Source organism: Thunnus thynnus, chromosome 17 (assembly GCF_963924715.1).
Source record: "Thunnus thynnus chromosome 17, fThuThy2.1, whole genome shotgun sequence".
Taxonomy (NCBI): Eukaryota; Metazoa; Chordata; class Actinopteri; order Scombriformes; family Scombridae; genus Thunnus; species Thunnus thynnus.
In genome coordinates this window covers 26,588,140-26,605,332 of record NC_089533.1, presented here as the reverse complement: position 1 = coordinate 26,605,332, position 17,193 = coordinate 26,588,140, and the positions used below count along the sequence as shown (strand labels likewise).

Genomic DNA, 17,193 nt, shown 5'->3' with positions numbered 1-17,193 from the left:
GTCAAATCACAGCTGTGCCCAAGTAAACCCTCACAGAGCTGCTAGCATGGCTCTATTTACAGTCAGCTAGTATTTAGTCATTTGTAGTGAAATAAAACAGATACTATAGAGGTTGAAGTTCTGACTTTCAGCTTTAATTTGTTTACATTGCCTATAAAAAGTATTCACTCTGTCCCCCACTTCCCTGGACATTTTCAGTATGTTTTTGTAAAACAGTGAATCACAATGAATAATGCTTTTTTTCACAATGATCAACAGAGAGACAAAATGAAGACAAATTGATCTAAATTAAGAAAAATATAAAATTGCACAAGCATTCACTCCTTTACAGTGATGCACCTGAATGATCACTGGTGTTGCCAGCTGTTATGAGAAGTTAAACTGAAATGTCTGAACTGCATTTAGTGAACTACCTCTGAGTATGACTGAGTTGAAATAAACTCCTGGTTAGGGCTGGGCCATATGGACATAATCAAATATCACGATAATTTTGACCAAATACCTCGTTATCGATATTGCAACGATATTGTAAGGATGACTATGGTGCTTTCACAAAATATTTACACAATGAGATTTTTGAAAAATCATCATCAGTGATGGGTAAAGGCAAATAATAAAACAACTAGAACAATCATTACAACACTGTAATGCAGCCTTTAAAACCAGGAAAAGACAACACCATGCCAAATCACAATATCCAAAATCTAAGATGAAATCTAGTCTCATATCGCAATATCAATTTAATATTCATATATTGCCCAGCCCTACTCCTGGTGATCACATATTGTAGGGTATTGTATTATAGTGAGGTGGTGGAGTAGCTGAGGTTGCCAAAGACATCACATATCAATATTTATACACAGAGCTTAGCAAATCCGTTTCATACAGTATCTTTACTTGCATAGCTACACATCCAACAAGGTAGTTCCTGTATTTGAAGTAATCTCAATGTCTTCATAAAACAATTTAAATCTTGTGGGTTTCTTTTAGTACTGTTAACAAATCTTACATGTATGTTTTATACTTCTATAACAATTTTCAAAAAAGTCTTTCCGAACAGTTTTTGAAAATTTCCTTCAGTTATACACAATTTTTGCTGAACATTCTCCTTAATGTTCACCAGAACATTGTCTGACTTCATTCAATAGTTAGTATTGTACACATATATCTAACATACAGTTTATAAAGCACATTTGTGAATCAAAAGGTGTATATACTGCATAAGAAATGAACCAGACCCACATATAATGATTTGTTGCTATACTAAATGTATACTTGGTAGGTTAGTTATACTGATGTTTTATAATTGCCAGTTAGATCAGACAGTTAATCTTCTTGATTGCATTTATATCTATATAAGTCATACTAAGTCAATATAAATCTGTTCAGTCTAGATAGATAATCAGTTAACAATAACATCACTGATATTACAACATCTCATCTTCAAATAGCTCAACATTGGGAAATACACTTCATAAATAATGGTATTTCCCAAAATGTCAAACTATTCCTTTATTCCTGGCTTCTTAAAAGCTTTCAACCATAATCAGAAGGTCTTCATCTGTGGATGGAGTGTGCTCAGTTGTCATGGGGATGTATCTGTTAACATGTGAGCTCCATAGCTGTTATTATTTCATCTATAGCACTTGCAGTACTTCTCACCTGTGTTGGCTTAAGTGAAGCTTACACAACGACTATGCAAACCCCCACTGATAAGGACCCCATGTGATAGGGTTGAAAGCTTGAGAAAAAGCAAGTAAGGTGACCTTCAGTTGGAATGTTTTTTTTCTGTCAAAAGACAATTTAGAATTGGTTTAACTGGGTGAAACAAAGCTTGACAGAATAATTCAAGCAGATGATCCTGTTCATTATGTTCTTTGGTCAGTAGGCTCACTTTTTACCAGTAGTCAACCAGACAGTGATGAGAAGTCAGGATATAGCATGACGTTCAGGAAATTATTTATGAGAAAATTTAATGGGAAACTTGAGAATATGGAATGAAAGTGAAGATGCAGATTGTACAAACCGTGTGTGTGTATTTTAATGAGTTGTGTGCTGTAAATAAGCCATTATCAACAAAGATTAATTAAGCTGATTGTTATCCAACTTAAAAAGGAATAATTATAGTGCATAGTATGTGCATAGTATGTTCATCGAGAACATTTCTTATTCACAAAGAGTCATGGAGATGTGGTTGGAGTGGTTGGCAAGCATTCAAAGCACAGGTCTTTGACACTGGAGACTGGACTTTACATGCTGTACCCTGCATGTGTTCAGGTTTAGACCACAAGAACACTTTGGATCACATTAAGGAAAGGTCATGGTTTTGATTAAATATTGACAAAGTCAGCACATATAGTCACTGTTGACTTTGTCAATATTTAATCAAGACTAAAATCCTTACCTACCTTTAACCAAGTGCTGGGAATTGCTTACGGTATACATAACCCTAAAAACGTTAATTATGCTTTAGTTGCCAGTGACACTTTACTTGTTGACATAATATCGAATCAGATCATCATCTGGGTGATGTCCTTGCTGTTAAAAATACATAGTATACACAGTAAACACTTGCAAACTAGTGGTTTATAAATGCTCACAGCTACCTACGTATGACCTGTGTGATAGACTAACATTACCTATTTGAAACAAAACATAGCGCCAGTTTGATGTCATCACATTTAAGCAAATATCTTTCATTCAATATTCCCAGACTTTCATTCCATATTCTTAAGTTTTCCATTTCATTTTCCTACAAAATTTGTAGGCTATTGTGCTCCAACTTGGAAATGTTGAGTGTAACATCAGAGCCACGCTTACAGCACCATTTATGGAAGAGTCGAGGAGAAGCAGCCTGATAACATTTGTGCAAAGTCATTGTGTCAAGTCCTCTGAGTAGCTGAGGCTTCTTCTTCCCCAGTGGCTCTCTGGGACCTGGAAGCCTTTCCTGATCACTGGCTCCACCACCAGCTCCAGCAGGCCGGGGGGCTCCGGCACTGCCAGCTCCGTTACCCTAAACAGATTAGAATATGCCCGGCCCACCAGAACCAGCTGACCTGCAGGGATTCGGGGATCGGGTCCTCTCAGCTGTCGCCAGTACACCTTGAAGTGGCGTATGATGTCAGTTGGGAAGTCCCAGTGCAGAGTGGCATTGAGGTGCAGGCAGGGGGAGGTGGACTCCAGTGAGGTGCCAGCACCACGCAGCCACACCACGTCATATATGCACAAACCCTGAACCATCTGAGGAGGCACCTGCAGACCGGCTACATCCAGGAACTTGTAGAGAGTGACAGGGGAGGAGACAGACAAGAACAAGTAAAAAGGGAGGAAATGTCAAGTATTTCAGTTTAAGGTGTATTACATTTATAAATACAAAATGTCACATTTTCTGAGGAAAAATGTAAATCTGCTTGCTGTTGAAATTTTGCAGTTGAAACATTTGAAAGTTGAAATCTTGAAGCAGTTGAAGTGGCAGTAGAAATGCAAACACTGAAAGAAGATGAAATAGCCATTAAAATGGAAGTGTTGAAAGAAATTGAAGTTTCAGTTCAAATGTGAGTTCAAACCCTGAACAGAGGTAGGAAAATGTTTTTGTTGTTGTTAAGAGGTGAAGACCTGAGACCTGAAAGGACTTGAAGCAAAATTATAAATGTAAGCATTGAAAGAAGAAATGTCATCTGAAGTCTGAAATAGCTGAAAAACCGAAAGTTTAAAGTGGAAGTCAACATACAAATATTGAAAGTTGAAAGAACTGTGAAGTGTGAAAGGAGTTTAAAGGTAAGCCCTGAATGAAGTTCAAGTGTCACTTTAAGTATAAGCACAGAGTGAAGTTGAAGCATCAGTTGAAATGTAAGAGTTGAAAGGAACTGAAGTTCAATCAATGAAAAGAGTTGAGATCTCAGTTGAAGTTGAAGGTGATCAACTGAGCTGGAAGTGGAAGTCAACAGTGAAATAAACTGGAGCCAGTTCAAGTGAATAAACTGAAAGACGTCAGGTGAAGCATCATTCGAAGTGTTAGCATTGAAGAGATGAAAGCAGTTGAAATGTCAATGTAGGAGTTCATTTTAGTAGGAAAAAATGTTAAATATCTCAAATTCACATCAGTGTCCATAATGACAGTCCTAATAAATAAAGATATAAAAACAAGAATAGAGCATCTCTGAGGTCAAGCACACTAATAATAAACAGTGTATTTATGTGTACTGCTGTATAGTTGTGGTCAACATGTCACATCACAGGGTCTTCTGTCACCTCATTCAGGACATGTGTCTACGGTGGCAGCTTTTATCTAGCTCTCTAACAACATGCAGTGTAGAGAACACTTTGAACACTGCAAGCTGCCACTGTCTCACCATGATTTCTCCCACCCTGCAGGTGAAAGGTGTGTCCTGGGGCTCTCCATCCCGCTGGATGCTGAAACAAACTTCTCTGAGAGCACAGCCACGAAGATCCAACTGCGAACACCTGCACACAGTGACATGAAGAGGACAGAAAGACTTAGGGTACATCTCAAGTCTCTTATTTCATCTCTCCTCGCTCCTCGCCTAAACCGGAAGTTGTTCCTGGCGCGCCGTTTTGACAGGCGTCCCAAGTCTCTTATTTCTGCTCCGAGGAGCGAGGGTCGAGGAGCGAGGAGGGATCTCTGAGGAGCGAGGAGCAAGGAAACACGAGAGCCGACACACCCCCTTATTGGATATCAGTTATTGATTGGACGCTGCAGCTGATCAGACTGATCTGATACATCACTGCAGTTTCATAGCAAAGTGGAGACAGATTATAGATTAAATTTAAGTGTATCATTCCCAAGTTTTATGTTTTATGGTTAAAAATCCCTTAATTGTCGGTCTGACCAACAAAAGAACCATAAACAATTTTCTTCATTTATTAGAAAGATTTTTCTTTTCATGATGTTATTTACTCCATTAAACTGTTTCTTACTGACAGACAGACTCTTCTTGACTTTAACTTTATTCATAATAACAGTTAAACACATTTATATTTTACATCATTTATCGTCATTTCCATTCAGTGGGGCTGAAAATTCCTGAGCGTTGGGTTTGATATTAGTTTCATAATTTCCATTTTCCCTGAAACGTTTAGCCAAATACATATTTTCCAGTGTTCAGAAGACACCCTGATCATATCAAAAAATACAAATAATCAATAAATAGTATAAACGCATTCTGCGAGTAGAAATGGTTCCTGTGCCTCTGAGCAGGACACAGTATAAATGCAGAATGCAGGTTTTTATTTAGGTGTTTGTTAAACAGGTAATAGGCTGCAGAGAGGAAACAGCTGCTCTAGCGGTGATAACTGTGAATCTTTATTAGTGTCAGCACAGTGCGCATGTGTGCAGACACAAACTCCATCAGAAGTTTCTACAGCTGTTAAATCAGACTGACAGCTGATCCAGCTGTGATCAGCTGTCGCTGTCATCAGAAACAGACGTCACTTCACGTGACGCTTCAGAGGAGAGGACATCTCATGTCTCTAAAAACACATTTCCTCGTTTCCTCTCTCCTTGCTTGGTTTCCTTGCCTCTCTCCTTGCATCCACAGTGGGAGGGACTAAGAAGCAAGGAAAAGACGCAAGAGAGGGAAACATGGATGCAATTTAAGAGACTTGGGATGCACCCTGTAGACGACCCTGTAATGGAGTCCATCAACTTATATTATTTGTTAGAATGCCTCACCTAACAGCCCAACCCTCTGGATTCAAGTCCCCACACAGCTGACGCAACTGGTGCTCTTCATCCAGGACCTCAGGAAATGTGCTAGTTACTACAGACATAAAAAACACAAACAGTTAGTGCTTGGCAATAACCGGATAATAAGTGGCAATAAGTTGGATATTCTAAAAATACAGTGGACCTCATGCAAAAACATTTTTGTATTCTTATCCTAAACCTCTCTTACTGTTGTTGTTTTTTTGTGAGGCTTGTTCCTACTATTGTTCCAAGTCAGATTCACCAAACTCTCTAAATTGCACAAACTTGTAAATTGCCCATTTCAACTCCATGAATACCGCCTGTTCATAAGTAGCTGTGTGTTGTGATTTGATTATTAGCATAATAATAATAATCATTAGCATAACAATCACCCCCAAATTGCTGTATGAAGCAAATGACAAAATGTAAAATGTAAATGTAAAAAGACAAATTTCACAACGCAGAGCATCAAATGCTGTTGGAAATCAGCAAAACAACAAATTCTGCAGTATCAGTATTTGTATTAAGAACCCAGAAAATGGTTTGACATGAAGTTGATGAATTACAAGATAACTCTAGCGTGTGCGCGCTGGAGACTGTCCGGGTGCTGCACTTCCCTCGCAGTTGAGTTCCACCTTTTTCATTCCGTCAACATCACAATTTTCATCAAAGGCGGTGGCCACTAATACAAAGGCAGGGAAAACCCTGCCATAAAGTTTGGGGACTTGCAAGAGACAGATTTAAAAAAGAATGTCCGAAGATATCATGACTTGCACCTGCTAATATAGGTCAAGCTCCAAATTGCTGGATCCTACACTTCCCATAATGCAACTCAATAGTGTCTGTAATCAGACCCTGTCTGCCTGGTAAATGCTCATGTCTTTTCAACTCCAATACCCCCATGTGTAACACAGGCTTTCTGTTAAAAATCTGAAGTCTCAACCCCAATCCTGATGACATAACTATGACATCATTATAGTTATTTCCTCAGACTTTAAAAAGCTCCCTGAGCCACAAAAGACAGACTCACTTACCATGTGTAAAATTGGTGGAGTGCCCCTTTAAAATTGCCTCACATTTAATTATAGCTGGGTTTCTTTTGCAGGGCTGTTGTGGGGGTTTTGGTTGATGGACGGACTGTAAAAAACTCACATTTGACATCCTGGACGTCCATGTGTGTGCAAAGACTGGCGTCTGTTGTCTTGAGCTCCAGGGAGACTGTGATCCCAGCAGATGGCTTATAGATGAGGCTCACTAGGGTCTTGTGTGGAAGCGGTACATGGAGGGAGAAGATCCTGCAAGATACACAACAGACACAAAGAACAGTGGTGCCCATTGCAGACACACTCGCTTTCTTCAGTAGGTGAAAATGAAGTAAAGGTGAGCAGAAAAACACACACATACGTGGCAGAAACTGGAGATGTGTGAGCAGCAGGGATGAGGCCATCCAGCAGCAGTGAGCAGCCTCCATTCCAGGCATCCTCCGGGCAGCCGCGGCTCCTCAGCCAGCCTTGGCCCTCCAGCTCCTTATGGTAGTACAAGGGCTGGATCTCCTGGGCCGTCAGGTTGAACCAGCTCCGATTCACCTCACACTGCATACACGCAAAATAATACAATATGTTAATATTGGAGCACATCCAAAGTATCACATATTCTAGCAGCTTGGAGATTAAAAATTAAACAGCTTCCCCAACTTTTAATTTAACCCTTACAACAGCCAGTAAGCCTGTACCAGGTGATCTAAAAGGTCTGACAGGCAGACTCATATCCAACAAGTGTGTCACAGAGGTAACTCTGAAATAACAGTTGTTGGCCCACAGACTTCTTAGGTAGACCAGACCAGAAGGGCTTTGTAATGGTGGAAAACTGGGATTATGGATGGACCAAGCTTTTAACTATTTGGAAATATAAGGTATCTTGTAATTTATGGACATTTCCCTTATACTGGGATGTCTACATTTACATCAGACATACTGTAAAGTGTAATAGTAGGTGATGTTTACCCCAGAGGCTGGATGAACAAAGGCACACTGTGGCTCAGATCTATCAGACAGACTTCAGTGATCTTGCTAGTTCATCTCATGTCACATTGTGTGAAATGGGTCTAATAAAATTTGACTGTGCAAGCTTTTGCCATTGCACTGATCTGTTTTTTTTGTTTTTTTACTATATTCAAAGATGGTGCTTATAATGTTGGTGTAAACCAGAGTGCATTTCATTATATATTCTGACAGGTTTGTAGACGTGGGTTGTAGCAGCAGTCACATTGTGAGAATTTGGTCCAAAATTTCAAACACAGTCAGAATTTAACAATGCTATTTAGGACTGATGACCAAATATTTACCCTGGCTTTTCTCACAATTGTCAATGTTCAACAAACTTGCACAGTGTATAGAAGGGCCTTAAATTCAATGATTGCAAAAAGCTGGTCAACTGCTGTGTGCTGACTGTCTTAAGTAGGCCTAATTAGCTATGGATTCTGGGTTAATAAGGACTCTGGGCCTTATTTTTGTTGCATAACAAGTGCAGGCAGCGCTCAAGCAGTTTAGTATCTTGCTTATCTGTGTGTTATTTTGGTGGTGAGTGCAGCGCACAACGCACAGGTGGGAGTTTCATTCAAAGTTTTGGATATTTTGGTGGAAATTGGGTTTTGGAAGCTGAGCTGAGTAATGTCATTCCCCTGACAATTTGGTGATTTTAATCAACAAAAGCAAACTAAATACTTGGAGCAAATGCACAGCAATGACAGAATAATGTAATGTACTTCAGTACCTGTCCTCTCCAGTAGATAGCCTTCCCAAAGCCTTGGCAGAAGGAGGAAATGAAGGGGAGAGGTGAGGCTGGCCGATGGATGTACAGGTAGTCTGACAGAAGAGCCCAGAACCTGCAGACCAGAAAGGTTCAAAAACATCTCAGTCTCAATCTATTCATTGCTTTATTAACCAATACACACTGCCTCAGCTTTTCCTTCTGCTTTGTAAGCCAATAGTTATGTATCTATTTAAGTCAGTGTAAATATTGTGTTGATCTCACTTGTCTTGATTCTTGCGGAATTCTGTCTTATCTTCGTGGGTCTCGTACACCCAGCCTGGAGCAAAGATGGCTGCAGAGAAGTTGTGTTTTCGGATGATTTCTAGTGCCTGTAGAGAAGCAAAACAAGAAGGTGCACGCTATCAGTGATGTGTTCCATTCTGGATGGACGGACGGATGGCTGGATAGTGTGTGGTCCTCTTTATCTGGATGACAACAAATCAAACTCTAAAAAGTGAAACACACAAAAAAAGGAAAATTTGGTTGACAGATTCAAAAGGAAAGTGAGTAAAATAAATATGTCAATAACTAATAGTAGTTATAGAAAATGTTATATACCTTTTTATCAGGAAGCTTTTATGAATGTTGGATATATTGCTGTGTTTTACTATCCTTCTTTTGACAGTTTATATTTTTATGTAACTTAATTTTATTTTCCTGTTTTATGATCTTGTTTGGTTTTTTTTGTTTTAAATTGCTGTTTTTAATTATTTTTTCTTTCTTTTGTGCACTTTGTAACTTTGAAAAGTGATATATAAATAATTATATTATTATAAGAAGACTAGGAGTCTACAGCCAGCAGGTCTGTGTGACTGTACTGAACCAAACTGCTTTGAGCTAAACGCTAACATCAGCGTGCTAACATGCTCACAATGACAATGTTAACATTTTGATGTTTAGCAGGTCATTTTTTTACCACTTTTACATTTAAGTTAGCATGATAATATTAGCTAATTAGGACTAAACACAGTGCAGACTGATGGTTCCTGGTCATGAACCAGAAGTAGCGGACAAAATATTTTGACCTGATGTTGGCACTTGATGAAAAGTTAAGGGATTATCAACTCTACTACAATTCATCCTGAGGGGAACATGAATGTGTTTACCAAATTTCATGGCAATCCATACAGTAATGCAGAGATTTCTCTCAAATCAACCTCATGGCAGCACTTACAGAAAAGCCACTAAAATCATTAGGATTCATTCTCTTGGTACCATGAATGTCTGTACAAAAATTCAAGGCAATAATAGGTGTAATCTAAAATCTAAAGGGTAGCTAGGCTAAGTTCTTCAAGCAGGTTGTTAAATATAGGAGCCTGATGTCAAAATAACCTTTAGCCTCAAGTCTAAATTAATAAAGAGAACATTCTGAAGATTCAGAGTCTACGATAAGGGGGTGCCCCTGTAGCTCAGGGGTTAAGATGCCCACCAAAATATCTGGACTTTTTAGTCTAAGCTCAGTATAGTTAAAATTAGTTAAATTTGATTTTCTGGTACACTAGCAGTGTTTGGTGTTTTTAACATATTTTTGCCATTATTTTCACTTTATTTCAGTATGCTATGAAACCTGCTTGAGTTAGGTAAGGTTGGCTTTTCCTGCTGAAGTTGTGTTAGTTTGTATAGAAATCAGGGTCACTGAGGACACCAAGGTAATGTATCTTTCAGAATGATGAGGAATTATGGCATGACCAAGTTTACATTCTGAATAGGAAAAAAGTCTTGCTCACTCTGGCTCCATATGCATTCCTCTTTTATTAAGATGAGGTTTCGGCCCTCAGGCCTTCAAGATCAACAGTCATGGTAGGACACAAGCACTGGTATGTGGATATAGGCCACACCCTACTAACACATCTGATGGTGATTAGATAATCATGATTATCTAATCACCATCAGATGTGTTACCAAGGTGTGGCCTGGTGATAATTATGCTTATATAATTGCCATCAGATGTGTTACTAGGGTGTGGCCTATATTAACAGACCAGACCTCACCTTATAATAAAAGAGAAATGTATATGAGGTCAGAGTGTGTGACACTCTTTTCCTACTTTCAAGTCTACTTCCAGTGATCAGCCCTTGGTGTGTGTTACTTTTCCTTCATAGAGTTTACATTCTACCATTGTGGCTGATTGTGTTTGGGGTTTTTTAATCAAATATTTTAAACATAAAGACATTTGTCTGATTTTAGGTCAAAAAGTGCTAAATTAAAAAAAAAAAAATTTTGTATTCTCCACCAGAATTGTATAGTGTTCTTTATGTTCTTGTAAGTGAGTATAGAGACAGCTTTTACACCATGATGTAGAGAGATATCATTTGTAGAAAATATAACTGAACGGTTAAATTAATAAATAAAATGTGATAGCTTGTGATTTTTTTTAAAATACTGCAAAAACGTATACGTATGGTTGGCGCCTAGTCAAAAACCTCTTTGGTGGGTGGGATTCTGCTGCGGGAACCTCCAGTATTTCAAAAATCCTGACTACAGCCGTGGTAGAAAAGCAGTGTCAATGTTTCAGATCAGTCTCCACATTTACCAGCATTACTACACAACATTAACTTCACTCAAGCAAGGTCTCTCATGTCTTTTCACGTTGCACTGAAATGAATGGAACAATTCAAAAAGAAACACAACGGCATGTTTCGGAACATCTACTGCATGTAATGCAAAACGTTGATATAAAGTATATGTGAAATGTAGAAAACATGCTAAAAATATGAAAATACTGGTATTGTCTACTGCAGTGTCTTCTCCAGGGAGTCAATAGATAAATCCGAGGGGTTACACACAAACTCAAGGTTCTTCATATTCATTAACAGACACATATCATCCCCACTGCCTACCTTATTTGTTTCAAACATTCCTCCCACCACCTCGCCTCGGGCAAACACGTCCACTCCGATGTAGACGTCAGCCTGGCGGCCTTGGATCCCACTGTAGTTCTTCATCAACTCCAGGTTCTGCTCCGTCCAGTTGTAGTTGGTGAAGAAGCCATCACAAGCATCAAAAAACATCCTGTTATGGAGAGATGGATATGGATGAAGAGGAGAAGTGTTTGATAGCCTGGCTATTAATGACCAGACAAAATTATTAAAATCATCTTTAATAATGTAAGGTCTAAAGATCCAAACGGCCAGATAATATTAATTTTAACATTTTTAAACCATAGAAGATATTTTCATTCCAGACAGACCTGACTAGTCATATCTGGTTTCTGATTGGAAGGCATCAAGCCATAAATGTCTTTCTTTCTCTACCTGTTGGACTGGTTTAGTTCATTCTGCCATTTTAGCTGCCCGTTCTCGATCACGCTGTCGTACCACAGGACCAGGCTGCCGGGGACTCGCTCGTGCATCTGGTCCGTCAGATAGCACAGGAACAAAGGCATGTTCTTCACCGCAACCACCTGAAAGCAGAGGGCAACATGCACAATCTGTTTGCATTACAGGACATGACATACTACATGATGAAGGTAAAAATGTTGAAGACAAGGAACATCCACTGTCTGCTGTAACATCTTTAATGCTGTTTATGAGTCAATTTTAGAGCATTACTGTTGTTAATTTTTATCGAGAGAAGGAAGTTATAGGTCAGATTAACACTTATTGAAATTAACAATCAAAACAATTACTTTCAGTGCTATAATACTAACTTTTACGACTGCCCCTCAATGATTCGAATCATCAGTTGATGAGCCCCCCTGTCAAATCTCATTGTGTCAGCCAAATAACCAAAGCACTTTTTTTTAGCTGCATCATTGTACACACAGCAACAAAGTTTTGTCTCAAAGTCATCTAGCTGTGGTAGAAATAAAATATCGATGTGTGATCTGTGTCTTTTATAACAGAGCAAGAAATTCGATCACAGCTCATAAATACTAGGCTATGTTGACCAGCAGTCATACCAAGCTGCTGAGCCACAGATAAATACATACAAATACAAGTACATGACATTAACAATGAGTAATACAATTCAAGCCAGAAAACATCTGTTACCGGAACTCAAAGCAGCAAGCAGCATATACTTCTTTTTCGGGCTACTTATATACTGTTTTAACAGACAAGGCAGGGATGTTAAACTAAAATTAACCGCCTTTTTCTGTGCTGACACACAGTAGAAGATATGTTGGTGTAATGCATATAGCTCTTGAAGCCTGGAGCATGGACTGGTTTAGATGGGCTTCCTATTTACATTTAACTGCCAAGGATGTATGCACAAGTGAGGGGCTGAAAACACAATGCTAAACTGTCATGATGGTTTATCTATCAACATTGGCAACATTGGCAAGAGCTTAACTTGATGAGAAATGGTAAAATTCTTTCTTAGAAGTAGATCTAAACACTTGGTTAGAATGTCTAAGCATGTAAGTGTAAGCAATGGGTTGTATTGTGGTGAGGGCCTGTATAAAAGTCGTACTCACACTGAGTAAGTTCTCTATGTTAATGAGCCAGCCGTCGAAGCCATAACAGTGGCTGATCTGTACTAGTTTATCAGCCACTGCTCGGTAAGACTCCTCATCTTTTAGGAAGGCCTCGCACGCCACCGCTCCGTCTGTCCACTCTGTTATGAACGTACCTGGAGAGCAGGTCAATCGCAGCATGAGATGTCATATTTCAGAGCAGACACAAGGACAGGAAGCCTGATTATGAAAGCTGAATTTTTTTCAAATCTTGATACCCGATATTTCAAATATAAAATACATTTTCAGGTGGGTTTTGGCTCACCAAGAACGACGACTCCATGTTTATGTGCAGCATTGGTCCACACAGCAGGAGGAATAGTCACCATTTTGTGAGTGAAGTAGTTGAAAATATCAATGTACTGCCAGTGGTAGAAGGCATACGGAGTTACTGCGTTTGTCCCCTGTACAAACCTTAACAACAGAAGAAAGCATGACATGGTGTTACAGTACATGGATGTGACTGTAGGTACAAGATCAAGAAAGATAGTGGGAATACAGTAATCTCCATTAGAAATGAACTAGTGCAGTGTCCGTTCAAAACAATATCGATTTCTCAATACCTAGAGAGAAGTCATTTGCTGGACACAAGATGTCTCCTACTTCACTGGAAAGTCCATTCTCAGTCTATGTGCACTGCAGGCTCCACATTTCACCACCACAGTTGTGTAAATTGTGTACTTGATCGTGATTGGCTTCCAAACTACTTGTGATGTCACAAATCATCTGCGCAGGTAGACGTTTTATACTGAGATTTGAGGTAAACTTTCCTCCTTTAGCAGATGAATGTGAAAACTCTTCACATACATCACTCTGCACAATGAAGCTCAAACATCAAAGTGAAGCAACAGTGAGCAAAACAGATTTTTGAGTGGAGGGGGACTTTAAAGATACATTACATGGCCAGAAGCATGCGTACACCGGTGTCTTTGTACTATTGGTCTGGGGCAAGTTTTGTTATGGCACCAACTTTTTATTTAGCCCTAAATATGCATCCATACCTGTCATCTAGGTAGCCACCCATCATGTCATGAGACACCAAGGTCCGACGTGGACTACTGGCCAGAGAAGGCTCCCGAGGCGCCAGAGGGACAATTGCCACGTTAAAGGGATTTGCATCGCTTCGTTTCCAGGACAACAGCTCATCCAAATTCTGAAGACCACAGCTGATTGGTTCAGTAGTGTCAAGATCATAATGTTTGACTAGGATGGAGAGGATATTTATTTAATATTTAATATTTAAATACAGTTGGCATTCACCAGATAGTGTGTGTTGTTGATGCAACACTGGAACATTTAAGAGGAGCATGACAAATTTCTTGTAGTTGGATGTCTAGACTGTCTTAACAGGTGAACCACTGGTGATGAAGTCACTAACCTGATAGTGGTGAGCGTATATACTTGATGACTTCATGGATACTGCTTGAATCCATGGGTTGATCCAAACAAGACGTCAACCTGGTGAAAGAACAAAATGATGTGTTAAATACCATGAATGTGCAATGTTTCATTTTTCTAATGACAATGTTATTGAGTTGCCTTATGGGAATTGTAGGATCCAGTGTTTTTGGATATTATTCCATACTAGGGACTAAAAGTCAGGATGTTTCAGCCTCTGCTGCACAGATTTTGACCATTTTAAAAAACCTATCTCTTGTAAGTCCCTCAAATTTATGGAGCTGTGTTATGTCTGATACATTATACAAATTTCATCCATTTAAACATTGTGGTACAACTTTATATTAACATACTCTTTATGAACAGTTCATAAATTAATGGTTAATAAATCACTTATTAATGTTTTCTAGATGGCCTTTTACCCAGTAGTACAACTTTTGGGTTGGCAGATTGTGTAAAACCCCTCTTGCTTACCTTCTTGAAAAGGCCTGTGGAAACTCTTGACCACAATCCTTGTATTAGCAATTTTGATTTATTTATAACTGCAGACTTGATGGCTTATTATAAACACATGAATTACTGGAATACCAACATGTATTTTTGCCTTCTTTGAAGAGAAATTTGTCAAGATTGGCCACTTTCTATTCTACCTCGCAACACTGTTGATAATGATTCAAAGTGTAAAAATACGTAGATATGGACCTATTCGTTTTAAAATGCTATGATGCAATAGATTAACTCACTAACTAGCTACCCCTGAAAGTGACTGAGGCTGGTAAATATTGTCAAAACTCTAAATAAGTTAAAAAAAAAAAAAAAAGAAGAAGAAGAAGAAGAAGAAGCGCCTGCTTGGAGCTCAAGCAGCTAGTAAGTGCTGTCATGTGTTGGAAGTAACTGAGCAGAACAATACCGGCTGGGTTCAGTTGTGTCACTTGTCACATCGTCGTTATCTCCTCCGTCCTCACGTTTCCTTCTAAGGGGAAGCTTGTTTACATCCACAGTCGATGACATTTCATCACATTTAGCAGAGAAACCATGGAAGTATTCACAGACTGTACGAGTAACAAGGAAACAGATTGCTCTATCTCGCGAGATTTGTACGTTAACCTTAACACTAACCCTAACCGCACTCGCGAGAGTTCGTCCCCCCGGCTGATCCAAGCCAATACACTCATGATCTAAGCTAGCATTTACCCAATGACAGCTAGGACTTCCGACCCCACTCCTTCAGAGTGAAAGCAAAATGTAGATAAATTAAAAAAAAAAAGCTCCAACAAAACGTGACACAAAGCCATGATACAGAATGTACAACCTGCAAAAGCATGTAACTAAACAAGCGATGTAAAACACCCACTTATTTTGTATGCGTGTACCTTAAACTATTGTGTTTCTTTAAAAGAAATTGCTATTGATGAAGTTTAGTTTTTAGCATATTACATTGCAGTTAACTCTGTTTAGCGACTTTGTTTATATTACTGTTTGTTTTAGAGGAATTTTGCAGTTAGTTGTCCATGAGATGATGGACTGAGGCCAGCTGGACAAAGGAGCCAATCTTTTGTTATTGTGCAGACCAGACCCGTTTACTCGAAGGAGATTAGTCTCCAGCAAGAGACCAAAGGAGCGTTAACGCAGGGTACATAAACAACAGTGCTGTGTGCTGCTCTTCTGTAGTCCCCTGGTGGTGGGATGAGTTACCAAACTCTGTTCAATCCGCAGAGTCCCTCAGTCTTTAAGAAAAGACTAAAGACCCAGCTCTTTCCCAAACTCCCCTGCACTTGGACTGAAGGAAGAGAAAAAAGTACAAAACAAAAAACAAACATTCAGAACCAAAAAAAAAAAAAAAATCTGCTTCTATTCACTCTATGCATTGTCTCTGTGCACTGCCTGTTGGCACCTACATCCCATAGGACTAAAATTTCACTTTATGACACTTTCTCATGTTGTTCTCTGTTGTCCTGACTAGATCCCTGCTTGTGTTGTATCAGCTCTCAGATGTAAGTCACTCTGGATAAAGCCCCTGCTAAATGAAATTGTAAGTTGTAAGCTTACAATTAATCAGTGAGGTCAGTAACTTAGGTGCATTTAGATCACATCATAGACATATATGTTATTATATGAGTCTGAATGATCCCCTATATGTGAACAAGATTTAAAAGTCTTGCAAGAATAAATGAATGAGCTAAAAAAGTCTAAATTTTTTGAATAAATTTACAAGTGCAAGCGAAAGATGAAGAATTGCACCGGAAACATTCTAAGTTTATCAAAGGTCTTAATTCTTTTGTTGTTTGGAGCTTTTAAAACTATGTAAAAAGGTTAAAATGTTTTCAAATGTAATTATGCAATTTTAATTATGTAATTATGTAAAATTAATGTAATTATATGCCCGAGTTGTTGTATGAGAGTTATGGTTGAAGCTGAATCACTTAAAGTGTTGCGAAGTATCAGCTGTTGAAGTGTAAGCACTGAAAGGAGTTGAGGTGTCAGCTGAAGTGTTAGTAGTGAAGGCAAAGTAAGGTAAGGCAGGTTTATTATAGTAACACCTTTCAATAGTTCAAAGTGTTTTAGCTTTTAAAAGACATCAAAATCAGAATCTCTTTATTAGCCAAATATGCATCATACAAAGAATGTGCCTTGGCGTTTGCTCCCACAAATGCGACATATAAGAATAAAAGTAGAACAAGGATAAGATAATAATAATGAAACAAAGTAGTTCTAAAATTAAATTTAAAAATTCAATACATAAAATGTATTGAGACAAGATAAAAGAAAAATTATAGATATATGAGCAAAAAAATAACATAAGCATAAACAAATAAAACAT

General features: G+C 38.6%; 1 protein-coding gene across 1 annotated transcript; it reads right to left on the bottom strand.

Moving 5' to 3' along the window:
* Window positions 1-112: 112 nt before the first annotated feature.
* engase (endo-beta-N-acetylglucosaminidase) lies at window positions 113-16,662 on the bottom strand. Its single transcript, XM_067615805.1, has 14 exons — window positions 15,283-16,662; window positions 14,353-14,432; window positions 13,976-14,177; window positions 13,240-13,388; window positions 12,936-13,090; window positions 11,773-11,921; window positions 11,359-11,530; window positions 8,741-8,847; window positions 8,480-8,591; window positions 7,112-7,299; window positions 6,860-7,002; window positions 5,693-5,780; window positions 4,353-4,464; window positions 113-3,276 (listed from the first exon to the last, which is right to left on the bottom strand). The coding sequence occupies exons 1-14, from the start codon at window positions 15,381-15,383 to the stop codon at window positions 2,875-2,877; spliced, it is 2,160 nt and encodes a 719-aa protein (XP_067471906.1). The 5' UTR covers window positions 15,384-16,662; the 3' UTR covers window positions 113-2,874.
* Window positions 16,663-17,193: the final 531 nt, after the last annotated feature.